This window comes from Ctenocephalides felis, unplaced genomic scaffold, assembly GCF_003426905.1.
Source record: "Ctenocephalides felis isolate EL2017-DRISC unplaced genomic scaffold, ASM342690v1 CF-g0.4_SCAFFOLD_00845, whole genome shotgun sequence".
NCBI classification, from domain to species: Eukaryota; Metazoa; Arthropoda; class Insecta; order Siphonaptera; family Pulicidae; genus Ctenocephalides; species Ctenocephalides felis.
The window spans coordinates 68,558,766-68,582,735 of NW_020536999.1; the positions used below are offsets into that span (position 1 = coordinate 68,558,766).

Sequence of the window (23,970 nt, forward strand, 5' to 3'; positions counted from 1 at the left end):
ATTATATACCTGCTGAAGCCACTAGAGAAATAGTATAATATGTTAAGGAATAAATTTATTTTATGTTATATCGACTATAAGCAAGTTTATAAAATTAAGCAAATATTTTCTATTAAATTTTCAATAATTTAAGAGTAATACGCCATTTATTTAACAATTACTAATTAAAACATAATATGCTTATTGTTTTCATTTTTATATTAATAATGTATATATGAGATAGCCATACTCGTGTATATATATATATATATATATATATATATATATATATAATTTGTAAATATATGTAGTCACCCAATATTTTAAGATGATTGAAGTATTAACTGTTAATTTAATATTCTTGTAAAGTATATTTCATATTTACTACTGTAAAATCACTGCAAACTTATTATTCATTCATTTCTTTGTATCTTATTTTATATATGACTATAGAAAAGTACCTGACCTTTATTGCATATGTAAGCGACAGGCATAAATACTAATTATTCATTATAGAACAACAATAAGACTTTACAAATATAATTATAATAAATCATACTATGGATATTCAAACGATATTTCATTCAGATTTAATAAAGCAAATAGGATGGAATAAGATAATATTATATTTTCAGAATGTTACAATGTGTAAAATTGCATTATTTTCAAATATAGCTAGCTTCAATGGGAAATAAGTTCTATTTAAAACTACATATTTTTCTATATCTATGGTCTTATATTTGCCATACGAGATAATTAAAATTGAAGTATGAATGATAAATCCCTTCCTACGTTTTGGAATCAGATATAAACTTCATATGATCTACCAATAAAAATATCCTTTATCAAAAAGGCGCTATAAACAGTTGATTTTTTTATCACATATGCGATTATGAAGATTTAAGATATATTCTTAAGATAGAATGTAAAAATTAGTAATTTTCGGCAAAAAGTGATATTGTTGTTAAAAAAATTCTAACTTTACTTGTTTTTGAGATATTGGCAGTAGATCTTTTTACCCACGAACTTTTAAGCTCCGTTCTCTCCTAATGTTTTTTTTTTCGACTATATATTCATTTTTCGCCAGATGCGAAATTATAAAATATTTTTCAACCGAAAAACAATAAGATTGTCATTCGAAAGTGACAAATGAGTACAAGTCTTTGAGGACCCCGACGTGAAAAGCGCGACTCGCGCTTGGAGATATTTAATATCTTTCGACGTAGTAAGTCTCCAACAAATTGTAAAAAGAATTTTGTTGCAGAGAAAAAAAGAAAAAATATGTTTTTTTGGATCGATTCAAGTTGGGGTAAGGCTGAGTAAAACCTTTGTAAATATTTAAGGGTTGTTATTGTTAAGAAAATTGCAAAAAAAAAAAATTAATCATTACAAAGTTCACTTCAATATGAGTGTAATAAAAAAATAATACTGATCCAATCAGCACATCTAGTGCAGTAAACGGAGAGGTAAAAAGGGTATAACCTCTGAATTCTTTTACTGGGCTCCGAATTGAATGAAATTTTGGAATTAGGTTCATCTTACCCTTAAGGTCAAAAGTGAAAACAATTCGGGTTGCGCCATCACCCCCAGGGGGGATGACACCCCTTCTCAATTGTGTGATTACATTTTTTCAAAATAACGGAAATCGATAGAAGAACTAATTATAAGAAAAAAATGTCTTCTATAGTTTTTCAAAAAAACTAATACTTTTCAAGTTACTGGCAACTAAAGATTCATATATTTTTGGCGTTTTTCTTCGTTTTTTTGCAAATATCTCCTAAAATATACATTTTAACGAAAATCATGTAATGAATAAAATAATGTCAATAAAAATCTTAATAAATCGGTATTACATAAAGTGTTCTAGGAAAAATATTAAGCAAAATTTGAAAGAGCAAAGTCGTTTTTTATTTCGTTCAAAATTTAATTGTTGTATTTAAAGCCATCTAGTGTCGAGGTTTTACATTTTATGCATTTCGGTGAAATTGGGTTTTATAGTGCTCAACATAAGCTTTAAAATGAGTGCTGTTACAAGTTTTTTGCGTGTAAAATGAGTGAGCTATCATGCAAATAAAAAGCATATACAAAGTTTTTTTTCTTTTAAATCATATGGTTTAATGAGCGCCATTTCCACCAGAATTAATGTAATTCACATTCCATCTAGGATTCACTTCATTATAGACATCTTGATGGATTCTAGCAGATTCACTACTTTTGTACAAACTATATTCAGAAAACTCACGATTTTATAAAAACTTTTATATATATATATATATATATATATATACATATTTGAATGTATACATATGTATATATACATAATGTATATATATATATATATATATATACATTATTATTATTATTATTATATTATATATATATATATATATATATATATACATTATTATTATTATTATTATAATTTATATATATATATATATATATATATATATATTAATTCGTACGTTACGTTTTTGAGGCGGAAATAGAAACGTCTTTGTGCCTCTTAGATTACGTACACGCTATGTTTGACGTAACATCTGTTACGTTATATTAACGTTTTAATTACGTTTGTGGTTTACTCATTTACTAAATATGTAAATGATATTGCGGTTTACTCATATATCTAAAGTGTAATCATTTATGTTCAATAAAAAATTCAGGTCCAAATTGAAGTAATAAAATAAAATAAAACAAACCCACATTTAATTCAATATCTTTTAAATCTATAAAAACAACTCTGCCCAATTCCTTATCTATGTCTCAGCCTTTAATACAAAAAAAACGTAGTTGTAATACAACAGCAATAAAACAAAAAAAATATTATTCAACATGTATTACTTTGTCGTCACACCAAGTCAAAGGCAATATATGAGCATTTATGTATTTTATTATACACAAACTATAAATAAAGTATCTTACAAATAAGTAGAACATTAATAAGAGTTGGTAATAGCATAATTAAATAAAAACAAAAACTAATGGAGTGTGTGGCATCGTTCGAAGAATCCGGCATTAAGTTCGAAGAATATTGAATGTTTTGAAATAGATTATTATAAATATTGTAACATTGTCTAATATTCATAAGAATTATATAAACTGAATTGCAAAGTTGAAATTATTTGTTTAAAGTATATTAGAACTTTAGTCAGAATTAAAAATAAAATCTGAATTATTTTCGATATACAAAAAAAAATTCTTAAAAAAAAAAAAAATGAAAAAAAAATTCTATTTTCTGAACTCTTTGCTCTTTATTTCCATAACTGCTGGACCTGTCTTTGCCAAAAACTAATCAGCACATCTCCCTATCAATAGGAACCGAATGTTTTTTGAACCATTCAAATTGGTTGATTCGTGCGCCCGAAAACGTGGACGAAAAATTGTATCCATACATACACACACACATCCATTTTTTCTGAGGTATGCCAAAATCTTCAAAAAACCTTCAAAACGTCAAGAAATGCAAAAATTATCATTTTCGAGTTTTGGACGATTACATGCAAGTTAATTAAAATGAATTTCGCGTGATCATGAAAAATACAAAGCAAGCATTTTCAATATTCATTTTTATGAATTCTCGAAAAGGTTTGTGAATTATTGCATGTAAAAATAAATTCCAAGTGATAGAACTGTGTTCATGAATTACACTTACATTAAACAGAATTAAATTTTTTCTATTAAAAGTTTAATAAAAATTGCTTAAAATGCCTAAATAAGGAAAAATATGATCTTATATCTGAAATGTAACAAATTTAATATCACTATGTTTCAATCAACACTACAAAATAGTTGCAGTGACACATGCTTACAGCAATAACAATATATTATATAAACATGAACAAAGATTTAAAAAGGTTAAAATAAATTGATTAATATTAAAATTGACTATATACAAAATTTAAAATATCTCTAAAATCGAGGTAGCATTGAGTACCTAGGAGGTGTCTTCCAGACAGCACTAGATCTTCGATTTAATTTGTCTTTGCTAATTCCTGGGAATATAACTCTCAAATCCGGTGTGGTCGCTTTCACATTAAACAACAGATCTACTAATTTTGTTGACGTTCTTGCTTGATTTATAATTGCAGCTTGCCGTGCTTCAGCTGAAAAAATATAAATTTTTATTATAAAGGTAAATATAATTACATTACATATATTCTTTTTATAAACTAATAATCGAACAGTCAAAGTTAACAGAATTAACTACAATACTAAGTAATTATCAAGATTTTGAAAATTTGGGTAAATGCAAAAGTAATCAAAAGTTAATTTACGTTTGCTCCAATCAGGCCTCTGTTTATTATTCTTTGTTGGTTTTTCATCTTCATCAGTGGAATAATCCGATTGAAGATTTTCAAAACCATCAACCATAGCTACTGGGGCAATGCTATAATCCAATATGCTTTCTTCTGGGTTCGGATGTACAAATGTAGCATCTGATTTTGCATTTGTTTGAAGCTGTTGCTTTTTTTCTGCTTCTTGTGCCTTTAATCTAGCTTGCTCTGCTGCAAGCTTCACTTGCATCTGCAATTAAAAATAATTCCAGAACTCAGAAAAATTTCAAAACAAGAGATATTTTTGTTTCATTTCAATTTTTGCCACAACTGTTATTAACGATAACATCTAGTAACATTCGTAGATAATTTTGATTAAAATACAAAAGAAAATACAAGATAATGTTTCATCGAAACGCCATCCATATTATGACAATGCGGTATAAGGTAAAAATTAACAACTCATAAGAAACTTATGGTGCCTTAAGGCAATATTCTGGAACTTCCCATACCGTTATGAAAAGACAAAATATAAAAGCTTATAAATTGGATGACTACGTTTATTTATGATTACATGAAAAGTAAATAAATAAAAATTAAACGGAGTTACAGTAAAAGACCTTATATCAATTTCTATTTATAAGAATTATATAAATTAAATTAAACAATGTTAAAATGATTTATTTACAGTATTTATATACTGTAAATAAATCATTTACAGAATATGAATAGTCACTCATGTAATCGTGAGCTTTAAGATATTAGTTAGAATTAAAATTAGAATCCGAATAATTTTCGATATTTAAAAATTTACCTTCCGCAAAACATAATTCAAATTTTCATTTTCGAATTCTTGGCTATTACTAAAATTTACTTTATGCAATTCAGTTCAAAAGAAAATTTTTGTTTTCAGTGTTTGGACGCGCTACTGATAAAACCCTCTGAGACAATTGGGGCGGTCATCAAAAAGTTAAAATTTCAAATGAAAGTAACAATGTCTGATTTTATGAATACCTCTAATTTTCTCTGTTCTTCCTGTATCTGTTTCAATTTTTCAAGCCTTGCTGCCTCTTCTGCTTTCCTTCGCATTTCAGCTTCCTGCGCCCTTTGCTGCGCTTGCAATTTTTTCAATCGCATTTCTTCCTTGGCCTTTTCTTCTCTTTCTTGTATCAATTTTTGTTTCCTTTCCTTTTCTTTCGCAATTTTTTCTTGTTTTTCTCTCTCTTGTTGTTCTCTTGATTGTTGAGCTAATCTTTCCTTCTCTAGACGTTTGCTGAAAAAATAAATATATTGATATATATATATATATATATATATATATATATATATATATATACATATATATATTAAAGCGGGTCGATTGGTATGAGTCAAAAAAGTCGCTTTGGCATATATGATTTTCGGATTCTAGTGATCAAAATAAGATACTATGCTGAAGAAACCCCTAAGATGAATTCTGATGTCCTAAATAAAAGTTAAAATTTAAAAAACTCCATTTTGACCCATTTAGAGTGCCCCAATCGCGTCCAAATGTATGACCTTGAACCCACCGTCATCAGAATTCATTTTAGAGGTATGGTTTCTTCAGCAAAGTATCTTATTTGGATTCCTAAAATTCGAAAATCATATGTACCTAAGTGACCTTCAAATCGACCTTATATATATTACCAAAGCATAATATTAGGGCATAACAGGAATAAAAAACAAATTTCTTTCAAAAAATTATTTTACATCCATACGTTTCGGCCATAATCCAAGCTTTCATTCAGTGGAAACTACAAATAAAATTCAAAAACTAGAAATGAAAATAAAAATTATAAAGAAAAAGTACTCTAATTAGTTAATCTTACAGTGTTAAAACAGAAAATTCAATAATCCATGGTATCAGCATATGGTAATGCACTGCACTATGTAATGCAACCTATGAATTGTACCTCTATATTAAGTATTATTAAAAACGCGAAAAATCATTTGATTACGAAAAATAGAACCGACCGACCTTTGCCAAAAACTAATCAGCACGATTGGTTTCAAATAATTCAGAATGACTTGAAAGCGCCCAGAACACAAAGTAAGCAAACCGGATTTTCTGGTGAAAACAGACTTTTCCTTCAGAAAGTTAATAATTTACACAAACTTACCGTTTCCGCTCTTCCTGTTTTTCTAGGAGCATCTGCTCCTTTTTCTTCAAAGCTTCCTCTTCCCTAGCCTGCTTCTTCAAAGAATCATCTTTGGCAGGTGACTTCGACTTTTGTGTGGACTGCAATACGAGCTTGGTATTCTTAACGATTTGTGGAGTCGTATTTTTTGATGAAATGAATTTCTTTGCAGAGAGAGTAGCTATCTTAGAGACACTTGCCACTTTTATGGTAGATGTTAATTTTTGAGCAGATTGTATTTTTGTTGGTTTTGCATTTAAAGCATCCATATTTGAATGTAGCTGTAAATTTTCCTTATTCATGCGGGTTTTGGTCCGAGTAACCCTAGCCGAGGGCATTTTTTGTTCAGAGGCAATAACTTTCTCCAAAGCATGGACTCTTGATTTCACTTGCGACCTAAACACAAATCAGTTGCAGAACTATTAATAACATGGAATAAAATCTCTGTATATGCAAAATAATGAGTAGACATTGTTAATAATATAATACATGAAAAAGATAACAAACATGATTTGATATTAGTAGATGTAGAATCTACTAACAATAAGAAGAAATTTCCAAATAAATTGGGAATATCTATCAAGTGTGGCAAATGTAAACAAAAATTAGTTGTAAGAAGCATTTATATAAATGATCAACTTAATAAAAGTTGAGATTTAGATAAAATTTTCAACAGTTTATTTCAAAAATAAAGTTTTCTCTTAACTAAAAACTAATCAATGCTATTTCCAATTGATATCTTTTAAATAGACACAAATATGCGCTTGTACGTTCTAAAAGCGCGGTGAAATTGTTATAATTCAACAACTTTTCGTAGATCTATAATACTTTTCACCATAATATTTTATTACCATACTAATTGCACCATGTTAAACTTCATTGAAAACGTTTTTTTATAATATTTAGTTACGAAGAAACAACCCAACCGATCATTACCAAAAACTAATCAGCACAATACCCAAAATAAAAATTTTCGACATTTTTTTTTAAAAAGAACAGTTAATTATAAAGAAACGGCTTGGCCGAATGTCGCAAAATTTAATAAACGAGAGTTCTTTGACAATTACGTCGAATGGCTTCTAAATTTTTGTGATCGGTGCAGCCGTTTTGGCAAAATCATCAATCATGAATTCTAGGATGCGAGTCAATTTTTGTTCAGTATTAAAAACCGGTAAAACACATACCGAGTTTGGCAACATTAAAGGTTTGTTTATGGTTTACGTCTACATCTCGTGTCATATCTAATTCGCTATTAATGGTTTATAAACATAATATACAAACGAAACGATATATTTCTTTTTATTGTATATCCTTTTTAGGAATAGTTTATATTCAAATATTATTTGATTTGATTTTGCTGTTTGATCAACCGTAGTGTAGTAGTAAAAATATATTTTTTATTTTAAATTTCAATTTTCATTCCATTGTCTTGTGGTGCCTATAGATTGTGTGTACTTAATGTGAATATTTAAAAAAAAAATTCTTTACCAAAATATGACCCAATACAATTCCAATTGCACTTCAATTTTATTTATATGTATAGATATATTTGAATGAAAGTCAGAATAGAACGATATTTAAATACTGATTAATTTCATGTGAAATATTAATACATATGTCATGTGAATTATATGGACATGGTAAGTGTACGATATACTCCTTGAAAAACGAATGCATTTAAGGGGCACCGAAAAAGATAGAACAAAACTTCTGATTGTTATTTAAAAAAAAATGGAGAGGTTGCTAAATGCAAAATGTGCGCAAAAAAATAAAGTATACAGGGGTAAACTACAAGTGGCCTTTAAACTCACTTTAAAACAATACGAAGTCTAAATTATAAAAAAGTGGATCTCCCCATAACGTCATAACAAGTGTTCATAAACAGCCTAAATTGCTGATAACAAATTATAATAAAAATAGAATTATTCATTTTTTTTATTTGGCACCAGTATAAATCAACAAGCGATATTTAGATTTTAGTTCGAGATTGAAAGCCCTTTATCAAAGCTTTTATCAAATTTTGGTCTCAACAGATTCAGAAGGAATTGAAATGTCAAGAAAAAAAGCAAATAGGATTTTCTGGCAAATACTAACATCTTCTTCTAGAAGTTAATGGAAATATAAAACTATTATAACTATAAAAAGTATTAAAGTTTTTAGTATGACAATATAAAAAATAAGAAAAAAGTCTTTGTTTTAAATTATAATCAAGTAGCTCATTTTTACTTAGTAATCATTATCAATATCACTATTTGCATTTTTTTTATTTGAATATATTAGTTCTCGATCTCTTGTGTCCACAATCAACTCCCACAACAAAAAATTGAATTAGAGCTCATCAATATAAAAAATTAACATGCAAAAAAGGATTACACACCTGGGCTCAGGAGCGTTTACTGCAACTGTTTCCAGGGGAGAAGTTCCCGAGATGGATTCATCATCCGTAATCAATGGAGATTCTACAAAGTACACATAAATAGATAATAACCAAACTTATTGTTAATAGCTTATGATGTATACCTCTTGAAGGATGTGGTTTTACTGTGGTTGCAGGTGTTAGTAAATTCTCCATAACAATTGTTTGATCCATAACAGGAATGAACTGTCTTTCAGGAGTTTTTAGTTCTTGCTTTATAACTATGGGAATATCAAGATTTGGAGTAATCATAAATGTAGCATTTGCATTAATTTCTTTTGGTTCTTCATTGCTTTGTATTGGTGCAGAGTTGTTTGGCAAATTCTAAAAAATGTGGTATTATATATATGTTGATAAAAACGAAATTCTTGGTAAACAAGCATTAATTCAATATATATATATATATATATATATATATATATATTGATTTATTTATTTATATATTTATATACATAATGAATGTGTTCCATGCTTCCTCACCTCTTTCGGAAGTTCAAGAGAAGGATCTCTATTTATTACAACTTCCACCTTGTCAGATAATTTTTTATCATCTTTTATATGCTTTTGAACTTTTATATCTTCCAAGGGAGGTGATAAATTAATTAATTCATTTGGACTTGATTCTGCTGCAATAACTTGAGTAGTAACAGCGTCTTGATAAACAGATAAACCAGAATCGTTTTTGGGTAATTCTAAATACATTAATAAAGCGGTTTATTAAAAAAAAACATTGTTTTGTGTTATAAAATCAATTTAGTCAGAATATATACCTTTATCCTCATTTATTTCTTGATGATCATTTATGGTAAGAGTTTCATTGACAATATTTTCTATTACATGTGTTTGTTCATTTGTTTGAGCATCCTCTTCAACTTCTTCTTTAATACTTATAGCCACTGATAATTTTTCAGCTTTAATTTTTCGAATTTTTTTCCTACCTAAATAAAAAAAAAAAAATAAATAGTTGAATACATTTCCAGAGACACGATCAGTTTTAGACTGAAATATTTTTATTAGATGATATTAATATTATACATGTTATTATCTAAATAAGGCATTTTTCCTACATCATAAGACTAAAAGTAAATATTTCTACTTTAGTCAGAATATTACTTAGTCAGATTAGAGCTTGTTAAAAAGTTATCACTATTTATATCCTACCTCTTTTTTTTATTGCAGGAGCACGCATAGCCTCTTCATCTTCATCAGATGAAATGGCAGGATTCTCAGAATTCTCTGGTCTTTCATTATTTAAAATTTGAACTGAAATATCCTATAAGTGAACACAAAATGTTAAATTAGAGATAATTTATTGATAATTTAGAGAAAATTTGCATGCATAATTGATAACATTAAAGCTAAATTGATCAGTGACCACATAGAAGTAAAAATCATATTTAAAAATGTTTGACTCTAGTCTACATACCTGTGTGATATTAGAACAACTTTCTAAAATTGATGTTTTATTATCAGGTAGGTCATAAATATTACCCGTTACATCTTTATCATCAGGTCTTCTAAGTTTCGTAATTTTTAGATGTGCCTTTGAATAAATATTACTTTTAATTTAACAAAAAATAATATTTTGATAAAATATAAATAACACAAATTAACAATTACTTGAGTGGAAATTTTATTTGAAGCACTTTTGGCAGCATTTCTTCTTGGTCTCCCTACGGTAGAAACATCCTCTGTTTGTGGTGGTTCACATGCTTCCAAATTTTTCATAAACTCCTGTAGAAAAGGAAATATTTAAGCATTATATATATATATATATATATATATATATATATATATATATACTATATTTGAATCATAATCAAAAAACTAAATACAAATTTCAAATTTAAATTTTTTATTAAATGCACCTGAAAGATATAAAATGAATGTATTCCTTATATACCGAATTTATTTAAATCATTACAAAATAATTTAATACCGTTAAACATAATCACTTGCAACACACTGCATTATTTGAACTTTTTTTAATAATTATTTATTTTTTAAAATAATTTATTATATTTAATTTAATATAATTTTAATAATAATTTATTTATAAAAGATTCAGAAAAGTGTAACATATGATATACAAAATAAACTGCAGTGCATTGGATATACAAAACAAAGCTTAAAAAAACGAGCCAGAAAAAATGAACTTGCATTTTATAAATGTAATACTTCGTCAAACTGTCGTAACACATTTAATTATTTCATCACAAGTCCTTTTATAGCTGATTATTAGTGTTATTTGAGCCTTTGAAGATTGAAAATGAAGTATTAAAGTATATGTAAACGGTAGTAATTGTGATTACATATATAGAGTGTTCTTGAGAATAAATTATAGAATTTTGAAGGTATACCGTACAGATTAAATGTGGTTCCAAGATATCCAGTGTATGTGTAAGTTGAATACTTCCCAGGAAAAAACTTTAATATACTCGTCCTTATATTGAAATTTGTAAATGAGTGAATAATTAAAGACAATATCTACGAGTAATCAGTAGAACTCACATTATGTTCGTCCACCAATTCTTGTATTACAGGTTGTATAAGCGACAGATACAGCTTCTGCTTTTTTAACAATTCTTGTTCGAATTTCTCTAAACTTACACCATCCATTTTGAAAAATGCTACATGAAACGAATAAAAACAACGAAAACCACAAGTTAAATAGCCAAAATAAAATAAATGCTTTTTGTAAACGACAAATAACGATCACTGAAACTGACTTTAGTCAAATATTTGACTGATGCCGAACCGTATTTATGTGTTTGTTCTGGGATGGTATGTTTTGTCAGTGTTGACAGATCCGCCATAGAGAAAAACTGTAGATAGGCCAGAAAAAAACTGTAGATATCAAAGTAAAAAACTGTACACCTACAGCTTTATCATTAAATGATGGTAATATTATATAGAATACATATAGCAACTAACATTAATGGTATTTTTGCAAAAAAAATATACAGTTTGAAAGCAATTATGATCGCTAACGGTGTTATTATAATCATCCATCAAAAACATCGTTATCGTTGGTTATCGTTACCTATCAAAAAGCGATTATTCCTGAATATAGGTTTTTCATCGTAGCGTACACAATATATTGTATATTTCATTATTTATTTATTATTTTATGTTATTATTAATAAAGGTAGATTTGAGTCAAACATAAACTAGTTGAGTATTAAACGAAACAACGGAACAATATGCAATAAATAATTTTATTTAAAATATTGATTATTCAGAAGATATATTTCAACTTTGAATGTTTTCATATAGATTATTATAAATATTGTAACATTGTCTAATATTTATAAGAATTATATAAACTGAATTGCAAAGTTGGAATTATTTGTTTAAAGTATATTAGAACTTTAGTCAGAATTAAAAATAAAATCTGAATTATTTTTGACAAAAAAAAAATTCTGAAAAAAAAATTGAGACATTTTTTTTCCAAAATCAATTATTTTGTTAAAACATGCAAAAAGTTTTTTGAATCATTTAAATCAGACATTTTGCACATTAGCTCTGTATTTTCGAAATGGCTGGGCCTGCCTTTGCCAAAAACTAATAACCACTTCTCCCAATCATTACTAATTGAATGTTTTTTAAATCATTTAAATCGGATACTCCCTTCTCTCAAAAACTCAATTTCTATTTCTGCACTCTTTGCTCTTTATCTCCGTAACTGCTGGACTTGCCTTTGCCAAAAACTAATCAGCACATCTCCCTATCAATAGGAATCGAATGTTTTTTTAACCATTCAAATCGGTTGATCCTTGCACCCGAAAACATGACCAAAAATTGTATCCATACATACATACACACACACATTCATTTTTTCTGAGGTATGCCAAAATATTAGGAAACCTTCAAAACGTCGAGAAATGCAAAAAAAATCAATTTCGATTTTTGGACGATTACAATAACTTGCTCTACGGGAAGATAAAAATTATTTTTTGTGTCTACACTTTTTTTTCCTTTTTTATTATTTTAATAATTTTTACAACAGTTCTGAAACGGACAACAAGTGAAATATTTGACATTAAACTGAAGGCGTTGGCAAAATACAAATCATCTGACCATTGCCAGCGATTTGTCGAAGGTCTTATCTATTGTTGATTAATGCAGAAGAAATTTTCTTTTTAATCGGGCCCTGGTAGAGTTATTGTTCGCGCCAATCAAAGCATGCGCGTATATGCGAAATAGAAAACAAAAAATCATCAATCGATTTATTATAAAATTAAACTCAAATCATTCAACACGTAATAAAACCATATTAAATTATTATAAATACTATGTAATTTATGTAATTAAAGTAAAAAATATTACTAGTTACAAAATCAAAGTATTTACAGTCGGTCGGCAAGCTAGGCGATTTCTATATTTATGTGCTAGTGCCTGTGGCTTTGTGTATTAACCAATTTGGAACATACTTTGGTGCTTTCAAAATTTCTTTTAATAACTTGTTTTGAAATTAAAGAAATAAACTGATGGATAAAATAATAAAAAAACTAATAATAAAGAAAATATTTAACAACAGATAAGGTTGATTCGTTAAGGAGAAATAAGCCTTTCGCTTTTCGCCGCTAGATACGCCGTTTTTTTGTTGCATTGACTGTTAAGCATGAGCCATAGAGTTTTTCCTAGTAGAAAAACTATTAAAATTTATTTTATACTATTAAAATAATCGATGACCATTATTTCTAGTTTAACAATAGTAGTTTTATTGAAGTTGGTTCAGTGCAACTGCTACTTGTACTTGTACAGAGCAATTGATACTTGTTTATTTATGGCTACTCAATTTGCATTACAAATAAAATAAACGGCGCTAGCATCTTCAGCAAAAAAACTGTAGATTTCGAGCCCAAAACTGCAAAACTGGGAACATTTTCAAAAAAAACTTCAAATCTATAGCTAAAACTGTAGACATGGCAACACTGGTCTAGTAATGGTCGGCCATTTTTTTGACATCTCGCGTGAACACACGAAGATGCAAAAATACCAACATAAAAATGTGAAAAACCCTGGTACATAATGACAGTTCACTATGACATAGAGACAGTAACAATTATACATAGATAAAAGAAGAGTATATTTATGCAATATATGCAATGTATGCAATTATATATTAGCTCACATTTTAATTTTGACAAGATACCATATTCATGTGCTATCAATATATCAAGCAAGCTAGATATCGTGGAGAAACAATATTAACTTGTCATTTTCATTTCATAAAATTTTTTAATTAATAAATTGTTTATATTTTTATCCAATGGTTTATATATATTTATATCCATAACTTTTCCCACACTAGTGACCCACGACGTTTGAGATGAAGACAGAGAAGGAGCATTTTTGGGGATTTAAAAAAATATAGATTTTGATGCAGCACCATAACCACTGGTCTTTCGTGACTACTCATAAGGTACGTCCAGTCCTCGGTTCATCGTAGTTAACGCATTTACTACCTGACACCGGACTTCTGTTGGTATACTCATTTTGTATACCCAGATCTCAGTGTTTATTGCTGACACAAAAATTCATTTTGAGCCTAGACCTTGGGTCATGAATTGAATGCACTATCAAATGGTCATTGAAATCGCATTTTAACCTCTCCTTGTCCGTTAACTCACCAAATCGTCTTTTGATGCATAGACTTAAGACTGCATCTTGTCAAGTTGATGACTCTTTAATACGCTCTCCTTCGAATCACGTCTGATTCGAGAATCCGATGTATGATCCAAAGGGCTACAGAAGTCAAAAAGATCGTGGCGGAATCCTCGAAGTTTACCAAGACATCGAGGTTTAGAAAATTTACCACTTGATTTATATTCAGAACCATATGCAGAGTATGAAGATGATGGAAGGTCGAACTACCTGCCATACGGTGGATCTGCCGACGAAACTGTCATTTATTCCACTGGATGAACTACTAATTGACCAGTACCACAACACTGCTATAATCTGCTTTCCCACCATATGTTTATAACGTGTTTCCCTGTATTTTTTTAAACTGTGAGGTCAACACTGGGCAGGGAGTGTGTGGGGAATCAAGCAGGCTAGGCACCGTGGAGAAACAATATTAACATGTCATTTTCATTTCATAAAATTTTGTAATTAATAAATTGTTTATATTTTTATCCAATGGTTTATATATATTTATATCCATAACTTTTCCCACAAATATATCAAGTAATGGCCCGCTCCACTACACGACGCGCACGGCGAATCCTGTTTTTGACATGCGCGAGGTTTGCTTTTGCTTGCAATAATTTAGTCTGCGCACATTTCGAACAGATTCGCCGTACGGATTCGTGCAATGGAGCGGGCCATAATGTATATTATATTCAATTTTTCTCTACGATCTAATATCACGTAAGGAATTAATACTGTCACAGTAGATAGTAATAATCATATTTAGTCTGAAACTGCTTAAATGTAGTTTCAAAAGTTTTATTTATGCAGGTTACCGTAATATACAACCGTTTTCTTCGAAAAATGTCTTGTCATATCAAAATTTGAATAATAATCTATATATGTATATCTATTTATATTGCTTTAATGTGTGATCGATTTAAATGAATTTGTTCAATAACTTTTGATCGATAAGGTGGAATTCTGTAAGTCAGATGTCAAATAAAGTTTTGCTCAGGCATTTGAAATTATTTGCTTGTTTAAATTAATAGTACGTATGGTCATTAGAATACTAAAAATCTTGATGATTGAATAATGAACCTAATTTTTGTTAGCAAAATAAGTGTAGTTTGAACCCGTATTAACATAAACCATAGCATTGTTTCTTTCAGTAGAAGTATACAACTTTTTAAAATGAATTAAGTCGACAAAGGTGGCCGCCCAGCTCGATTTGAATCGTGCGTGTCGCGCCTTAATTCTCGTCGCACATGGCAACACCAATTTATGCAACACGTTGATAAAAATTGTAGCAGCACGCGAAGTTCTCGTCGCTCTTCCTTTCCCCTTTCGCCCCACATTTACATTATAAGTAAGACAGTTGAGATATATAACTAACCTGTGAAAAGGTAAGCTGATATTACGACGGAATTAATCAATCAAAAGCGTTGTTATTAATATTGAGTTTGATTTTTTGTTTTTTCATTGTGCTAAATTCATTTCATCCTTGACGCAGATCGTCGGCTTTGGGGCAGCCAGCACGTAGGTTTCTGACTCATTTCAGTTTGGTCATTTCTGATTGGCATACATCATTGTTCTGCAACTGTTTTTATAAGTTTTTACACATCTTCCAAATCCTGTGCAGTTTTTTTTATTTGGGACCACAGTATATAAGTAAGCTTATTATTTAATTTATGATTTTATTTAGGATTCTACGTATTTTCTTTTCCTTTAGCCATTGACCTTTCTTTGGCGTTTGCACATTTCCACGTCGTTAATGAATTAAATTTGGGATATTTCAGTTTGAAAATGTGCTAATCAATTGTTTTTTTGTTCGCAGCAAGTTATTGTATGAGTCAGAAAACCGAAAAACCAGTACTATCAGGTCAGCGCATCAAGACCAGAAAAAGAGGTTAGTTTTTATAAAATGGCATTTGGAAAATTTATAGAACGCATTGTTTGTATTTTTTGTTTCAAGTACGACTATGATCATTTATTTGACATTTTATACTCATGCATCTTACACAAGATTAAAAAAATGTCGCAATTTTGTAAATAATAATTAGTCATACAATTATTTTAAACATAAAATTATGCTACATTTTTCATGATTGTGCAATTTTTTTTACATGGTTTTTTAGTATTCTCTTTAATTCAATGTATGTATTTTATTATTTGTTTTACTTTCAATTTCTATACATTGTAAGCATTAATAATAACTTGGGGCATATATTCCACGGAAACTAATCGCAGAAATTTAATCATTTTTATGATGCCAGGGTAAAATTTTGTGCAGTTCTTAACCAGAAATGTTGATGCCCATTTAACAATGTATTTTAAATAGTAATCTGTTTATAATTTTTTACAAGGAAATTTGTCTCAAAAGCTTTAAACATATTTTTATTATCGTTAGTAAATTTGATGCGAGGTTAATTGTAAAATTTCGTAAACAAAAATATTATCTACAGTTGAAAAAACTAAATGTTTGTTGAAATGTATGCATAAATGTTTAATTCTCTATTAATTTTTTATTACCACTGTCTTTATAAATCATACTCGAGGCATTTCAACTGGTGATTACATTTAAATTATAACATCATTTGCTTCATCCTCAATATTTTATCACAAAGAAATTGATCTACATTAAATACTCTCTTTTAATGGTTACATTTCAATTCATGTAGATGAAAAAGAGAAGTATGATCCAAGTGGATTCCGTGACGCAGTTATCTCAGGTCTCGAACGTGCTGGCAACGATCTCGACGCAGTTAACAAATTCCTTGACACAGCAGGCTCTAAGCTTGATTATCGCAGATACGGAGAAGCACTGTTCGATATTCTTATAGCTGGTGGATTGTTAGGTACTATAATTCATGATATAAACACCTGTTATTATATTTATGAACCTAAAGTTGTTTCATTACCAGTATTAAATTGATCAATGTTTAAAGGATATATTGAAGCAAAATAAATTCACCTTACAACATATTTTAATTGTAAGAGTTAAAAAATTTAGTAGTTTTCTAGCAATATTTTAAGAAAACTTGCTATTGTTTTTCACATGTTGCATATTTATCTCATTAATAAAAGTACGTAATGATACTAAATTCTGAGCTACTGAAGAATTGTTTACCTTAATTACCTTGAAGGTCAAGTTCATTTTCAAGTTCCTCTCAATATAAATTTGTTGTGTAAATATTTATCATTTTGCTGAAAATATAAAAAAATTAAGACTTAATTACATTGTATGAAAACAAATACTCAAAAATTAAAAACATAATCATTAGCATGCATATAATTATAAATACATCCATAATGTTTGCTTTATCATGATTTTCTTGATCACGATTATTAAACAATTGTGGTATATTATATAAAGCACACACACTGGCTTTACATTCAAATGCGAATATAGAGTTAACGAGCTGTGGTACATTCAAAATTTAATAAAAAAAAAATTGAATTATCTTTGAATATTTGACAATTTGACATTTTTTGTCGTTTGTAGTGTACTAAGTTTAAATTTGAGGATAGTTAAGAAACAGAATTTATTTATTTCAATGAGTTTTAATGATAATTTTATATTAATTTAGTGCCGGGTGGTTCAATAGCACAAGATGGAGAAAAGCCCCAAACCAGTAGTTGTGTCTTCACAGCTTCTGAGGATATGGAGTCAATGCGAAACCAGGAGCAGGTTTGTAGAATAATCTCAAACTGACAAAACAAATTGTTTTAGTTCTGAACAGTTACAAGTGTTTTTTTTTTTTAAATTGTTTTGCTTTGTTTTTTAATTCACTAAAAAAAGTAATTGTTTATAAAATTATACAACTGAAACAATAAAAAAAGTAAACAAAATCTAATCTTAATTAATATTGCCATTGAATTAGTAATGAAATTCTTAAAATATCATTTAATAAACATTTTAAAATACAAATTTGAAAAATAACATTGTTATAAATGCACGAAACTAACTGACTATAAACTATTCATTGAACTTTTTTTTGTTAATACAACGTAATTTTAATAAACATTGCAGATATTTTTACTTTATTAAATTGAAATTTACTATTCTAATCAATGTAAATAGTTCAATGAACTTTTATTCGTAATACTAATACACATTACATTATAGTTATGAATATTATTTCTATAACACAATGGTATATAAAACAGGGCCCAAACACTAGCCAATTTTAGTTGAAAAGTTAATGAGATATTTTGTCACTTTTAAATTGGAAAGTTAATAAGAGATCCTTACATTGTAACTTTCAAGTTACACAGCTACTGAAACAAAAATAACTAAATAAAATAAATAATTAATTAATAAATTTTTTTTACAGGTTTTCGTGAAATTAATGCGTCGCTATAAGTACCTTGAGAAGATGTTTGAGGAGGAAATGAAAAAGGTCCTCGTCTTCATTAAAGGTTTTAATCCAACTGAGCGAATAAAGCTTGCGCGCATGACCGCTTTATGGATTGGTGAGTTTGTCATTACAAGTTTTAAGTGTTTTCATACATCATAAAATTCAGCACTTAATTATATTATTAATTTAGGAAATGGTTCCGTTCCACCCTCCATACTCCTGGTGCTTATCAATGAACATCTTGTGAAAGACGGTATTGCTTTAGATTTCTTAGTTGAAGTGTTTGTAACATTTAAACAAGAAAAGGGATTGTCGAGTTTAATGGCAGCACTCAAAAAGGGATCTATTGAGGGAAGGTTAGTAAACCATTACAAAAAAAATTATATATATACATATATATATATATATATATAAATATATATATATATATATATATATCTATCGAAAAACTCCTGATTCGAATCAGAAAAAACCCTGATTTGAATCATAGTTTATATCAACTCGAATCAAGTATATATATGGACAAAAAAAACATGGGTGTGTTTAGTAAAAGTGATCCAAATTTATAATCAAAATTGTTAGTTTAACCAATACAACTGACAAGGTAGAAATTGTAAACATAAATTACTATCAAAAAGTATATTCTGAAAATAATTAAAAATGATATAATTTTGAGGACGGTTGAAACATATCTTCAAATTAATTTACAACAAAAGATTACCAAACAATTGTGCATCACTAAAAGCATATAAAATAATATTGGAATCATGACCCGATTGTTTTACTATATAATTAGTGAAGGATCAGCATTTCATTTCATCAGAGCTAAAAGTTAATTTCATTAATATGAATTTGCTATTACTTACATAATCAGAAGTTAACATATCATTTACTGGCTTTCTGGTGTTTAGTAATTGTTTCAAAAGGAGAATTATATTGGAAGATTCCCAAAACTCGTTTCATAATTTTGAGTGGTTTATTCTGTTAACATTTAAAATCTAAAACACTTAATTATTATCAAAATTGGGTATTGATAGTTTACTCTGTAAAATAAAACACGCAAGAACGAAGATGTGTTGTATCTGTTTTGAAGTTGCTCATACGGTTAACTCATATCGCTTGAAGTCATATCAAATCTTTCACTAAAAAAGATTTTATCAAAAAAGTTTATACATTTCTTTTGTTTTAATCTACCATCTTCTGCTTTGTTTCTTGACAAATGTCCTGAAGATGGAATGTACCTAGTTCTGAAATGTCGACAGTAGATAAATAGTTTTTTCATAAACTTTTGTTTTTATTACTTTTTGGATTCTTTGTTCAAAGCTCTACAATATATATATGTATATATATATATATATATATATATATATATATATATATAATTTGAGTTTAATATTCGGGCGTAACATCAATAAAAATAGTATGAGTTTTTTTTAAAAAATTTATTTATTTAAAATCCATACGTTTCGGCTAGCATCTTAGCCATCATTCAGTGGTAATCAAGTTAACTATAAAAATTGAAACTAAATAAATTATATGAAAGGAAATTTCATGGAAAAACAATAATAATAATAATAGTAATAAAACACAAATTAGGATACAAAATTGTGTTTTATTACTATTATTATTATTATTGTTTTTCCATGAAATTTCCTTTCATATAATTTATTTAGTTTCAATTTTTATAGTTAACTTGATTACCACTGAATGATGGCTAAGATGCTAGCCGAAACGTATGGATTTTAAATAAATAATTTTTTTAAAAAAACTCATACTATTTTTATCGATGTTACGCCCGAATATTAAACTCAAATTAAACATATATATCAACATCAAATTCAAGACTATTCAAAAAAAAAAATATATATATATATATATATATATATATATATATAGTTTTATTGAAAAAAAAACTCAATAAGCTCATACTAATTTTGAATATTTTGATGCATTTTTAAAAATATTTTTCTGATTAAATAATATATTTCTTTAAATGTTGAAAAAATGAAATGATGACCAAATGATATATATTAATAAAAATATTATTTAATCAGAAAAATATTTTTATAAATGCATCAAAATTAGTATGAGCTTATTGAGTTTTTTTTTAATAAAACTGAATTTTGAACTTTTTTTGCAGTTTTTGAGAAATAAATTTGTTATCTAATTTATTAGATTGCAATTAACATTTCTAATCAATGTCTAAAATTTAATGATTTTTGTTTGTAAAATCACTTATTTTAAGTGCATAAATCTCCATTGTGGTTCCAATCTGAAAATTATAAGAATTATTTCTATAATTATAACACAATGGTATATCAAACTCGGCAAACACACTGGCATTTCAATTTTTATTCATTGAAAAGTTAACGAGATTTGCTACATTTATATTTGAAAGTTAATTTGAATTTTCAAAATTACCTTATACATTGTCTTTTAATCAGGATGTGTTATTTTCTTTAGGCTAATGGAATTTGTACCACCCAACAAGCGCACTGAGGAATACTTTAAGTCCCTATTCTCTGAACGGGGCTTAACTGATATTGTTCGCTTGCATAAAGCTCAAGCTTCCCAGGAAGCTAAGCGAGATCTGCAAGAAGTTCTTCTTGATGATCTCGGTGACAATAAACCAATCAAGGATATGATTGTTGATATAAAAGAATTTGCTTCTAAAACCGAAATTCCTGAACATGAAATTATTGCATTGGTAAGGGGGAAATAATTTTTAGTTTATATGTATTAAAAATTGTTTCTAAATTTTTATCAAATTTAGATTCTCAATGCATTATGATTAAAAATTAATTATAACTCAATTTTTATATCGCTTAATATTTTTGTATTGGTAGTTGTGTAATTTAACAGTATTAATGCATTGCTCTGTTTCTCATTCTTTCATTTTTATAAAATATTTTGCAATTACAAAAATAACAATGTTATTTATCTTAAATTTTAACTTGTTTATATATTTATATATATATATATATATATATATATATATATTTCATTTAAATTATTAATAATTGTGTAATTCAATGGGCTCTTAATATTGTGGTTTCTAACCTGTGGGGCAGGGCCCCTCAAGGAGGGGGCTCGAGGCTATTGAAATTTGGCCATACAGCTGCTTTTGAAATACTATTTCCAAAAAACAAACCAAATGATATATTATTAAAAAAAAAAAATTAGGGGCATGATTATTAAACAATATCCTTCCAAAAAAAATGGAGGACTTTGATGCAAAAAGGTTGGAAGCCATTTCCTTTAATGCATTACTGATTCTCATTCTTTTATTTTTACAAAATATTTCATAATTTGCAAATTGCAGTGTAATTTAACTAGTTTTTTATTTGTGTCCTTCAACAGTATGTATTTCTTTTTCTTAGATATGGAGCACTGTAATGACAATGGCTGAATGGAACAAGAAAGAAGAATTAGTAGCAGAGCAAGCGTTAAAACATCTAAAAAGTTACACTGCCTTATTCGAAGCATTCAGCTCTTCAACAAGAGCTCAACTCGCTTTGGTTTTGAAAGTGCAAGAGTTCTGTTATGAAAACATGAACTTCATGAAAGCTTTTCATAAAATAGTACTCTTGTTCTACAAAAGTAAGTTACTAACATATTTATATAATGTATAAATACTTCTACACTAATTAGTGTAGAAAATTAAATTAGATATTCGCATTTAGGATGCGTCTGTTAATCATGTGATTTATTTTCGAAGATCTTTGGACCTTTTTTCCTCTTAGTGATCCGTTGATTTTTTAATTTTTTTAAATATTAGGTAATTTTTTTTTTAAATAGGTAAAAAGTACATGTGATATCTTACAAGACTTTCCCCACATATTTTATTTTTTCAAGCACTCTCCCTGTTTGAGCTCCCTTAGCAATATATGATCAGATGAATCTTTCCACGATTTTGATATAACTTTTATTTAAGAATTGAGCTTACTAATTTATATTTATTGATGAATTAAGAACGATTTTTATGCATAGCATTATCATTTTAATATTCTATGTTTATATTATTAATTTTTGTTTTATGAGATTACTAGACAAAGAATAAATCCTTTGTCTAGTAATTATATTTGAAACTCCAAATTTCTGAAATAAAATGAATAAAACTGTATACATACAAACTCCAAGTCCTAATTAGTCACTCTTTATTAGTGACATTAAAAAAAAACTTTGAAATAATGAATATTTTCAAATTTTACTTTAAAAAAATTGAAAAAAAAAATATTATTGCAAGTTGAATAAATTCATGTTTTTACCTCAGTGAATTTTTATATATTATAAACTAAAATGTAAAATTTTAGTAATGTAAGGTAAGACTGGATTTTTTACATAGTCTTTTAATACTTATTTATTCTCAATTTAAATGATTTATGCATAAAATCTCACTTAGTAATTTAATTTCTAGCTGATGTTGTATCTGAGGAAGTCATTTTGAGATGGTACCGGGAAGCTCATTCTGTTAAAGGCAAAATGCACTTCCTGGAACAAATGAAAAAGTTTGTGGAGTGGTTACAAAATGCTGAAGAAGGTAATTGTTAATAATTTTAATTGAATTACCTAAATTAATAGCATATATAGATAATATAAATTAATTTTTAGAATCTGAATCTGAAGAAGAGGAGGATTGAATGCAACAATTTTTAATGTTGCCTGCTGGAATACATGTAATATGATAAAATAACTAACGGTGGTTTGTATAAAGGAACTTTTAAGCACACACAACTTGTCCATAATTATTTAAAAACCGAAAATTAATCCATGTGTAAATCATTCATTTTTACAGTATATATTCATGTATTTATAAATGCTATATTATTTTACAATAAATATTGAAACTGTTTATTATTTGTTCTCATTCTAATAAATCATTTTTAATTCATGCGATATGCATTATTACTTAATTGGTAATAAGTTCTATTTACTGTTGTTCGTAATATTAGTAGACTTTACTTACAGCAAATGAAAACCTTACAGAAAAACATTTTGTTATTTGTGGAAAAGTGATTAGTGCTGATCCAAGCAGATATTTTACACTTCCTTTACAATCTTAAAGCAATTTATCAAATACAATGTATTTGAATACACATCTTATCGGGCATACTTTCAAGCAATGGCAAACATTGCATTCATTT

General features: G+C 27.8%; 2 protein-coding genes across 2 annotated transcripts; one reads left to right on the plus strand and one right to left on the minus strand.

The window, feature by feature from the left end:
• Positions 1-3,873: 3,873 nt before the first annotated feature.
• On the minus strand, positions 3,874-11,569 carry LOC113363167 (inner centromere protein-like). The gene is made up of 12 exons (XM_026605646.1): positions 11,340-11,569; positions 10,449-10,562; positions 10,255-10,371; positions 9,990-10,101; positions 9,599-9,766; positions 9,309-9,520; positions 8,933-9,152; positions 8,790-8,871; positions 6,395-6,808; positions 5,268-5,526; positions 4,254-4,503; positions 3,874-4,082 (listed from the first exon to the last, which is right to left on the minus strand). The coding sequence occupies exons 1-12, from the start codon at positions 11,445-11,447 to the stop codon at positions 3,889-3,891; spliced, it is 2,250 nt and encodes a 749-aa protein (XP_026461431.1). The 5' UTR covers positions 11,448-11,569; the 3' UTR covers positions 3,874-3,888.
• A 4,188-nt stretch (positions 11,570-15,757) lies between these two features.
• Positions 15,758-23,573, plus strand: LOC113372448 (protein krasavietz-like). Its single transcript, XM_026612782.1, has 11 exons — positions 15,758-15,871; positions 15,979-16,136; positions 16,303-16,374; positions 17,147-17,323; positions 18,056-18,156; positions 18,803-18,941; positions 19,017-19,182; positions 21,290-21,533; positions 22,207-22,426; positions 23,244-23,366; positions 23,438-23,573. Exons 3-11 carry the CDS (start codon positions 16,314-16,316, stop codon positions 23,464-23,466), a joined length of 1,260 nt encoding a protein of 419 aa, XP_026468567.1. The 5' UTR covers positions 15,758-15,871; positions 15,979-16,136; positions 16,303-16,313; the 3' UTR covers positions 23,467-23,573.
• Positions 23,574-23,970: the final 397 nt, after the last annotated feature.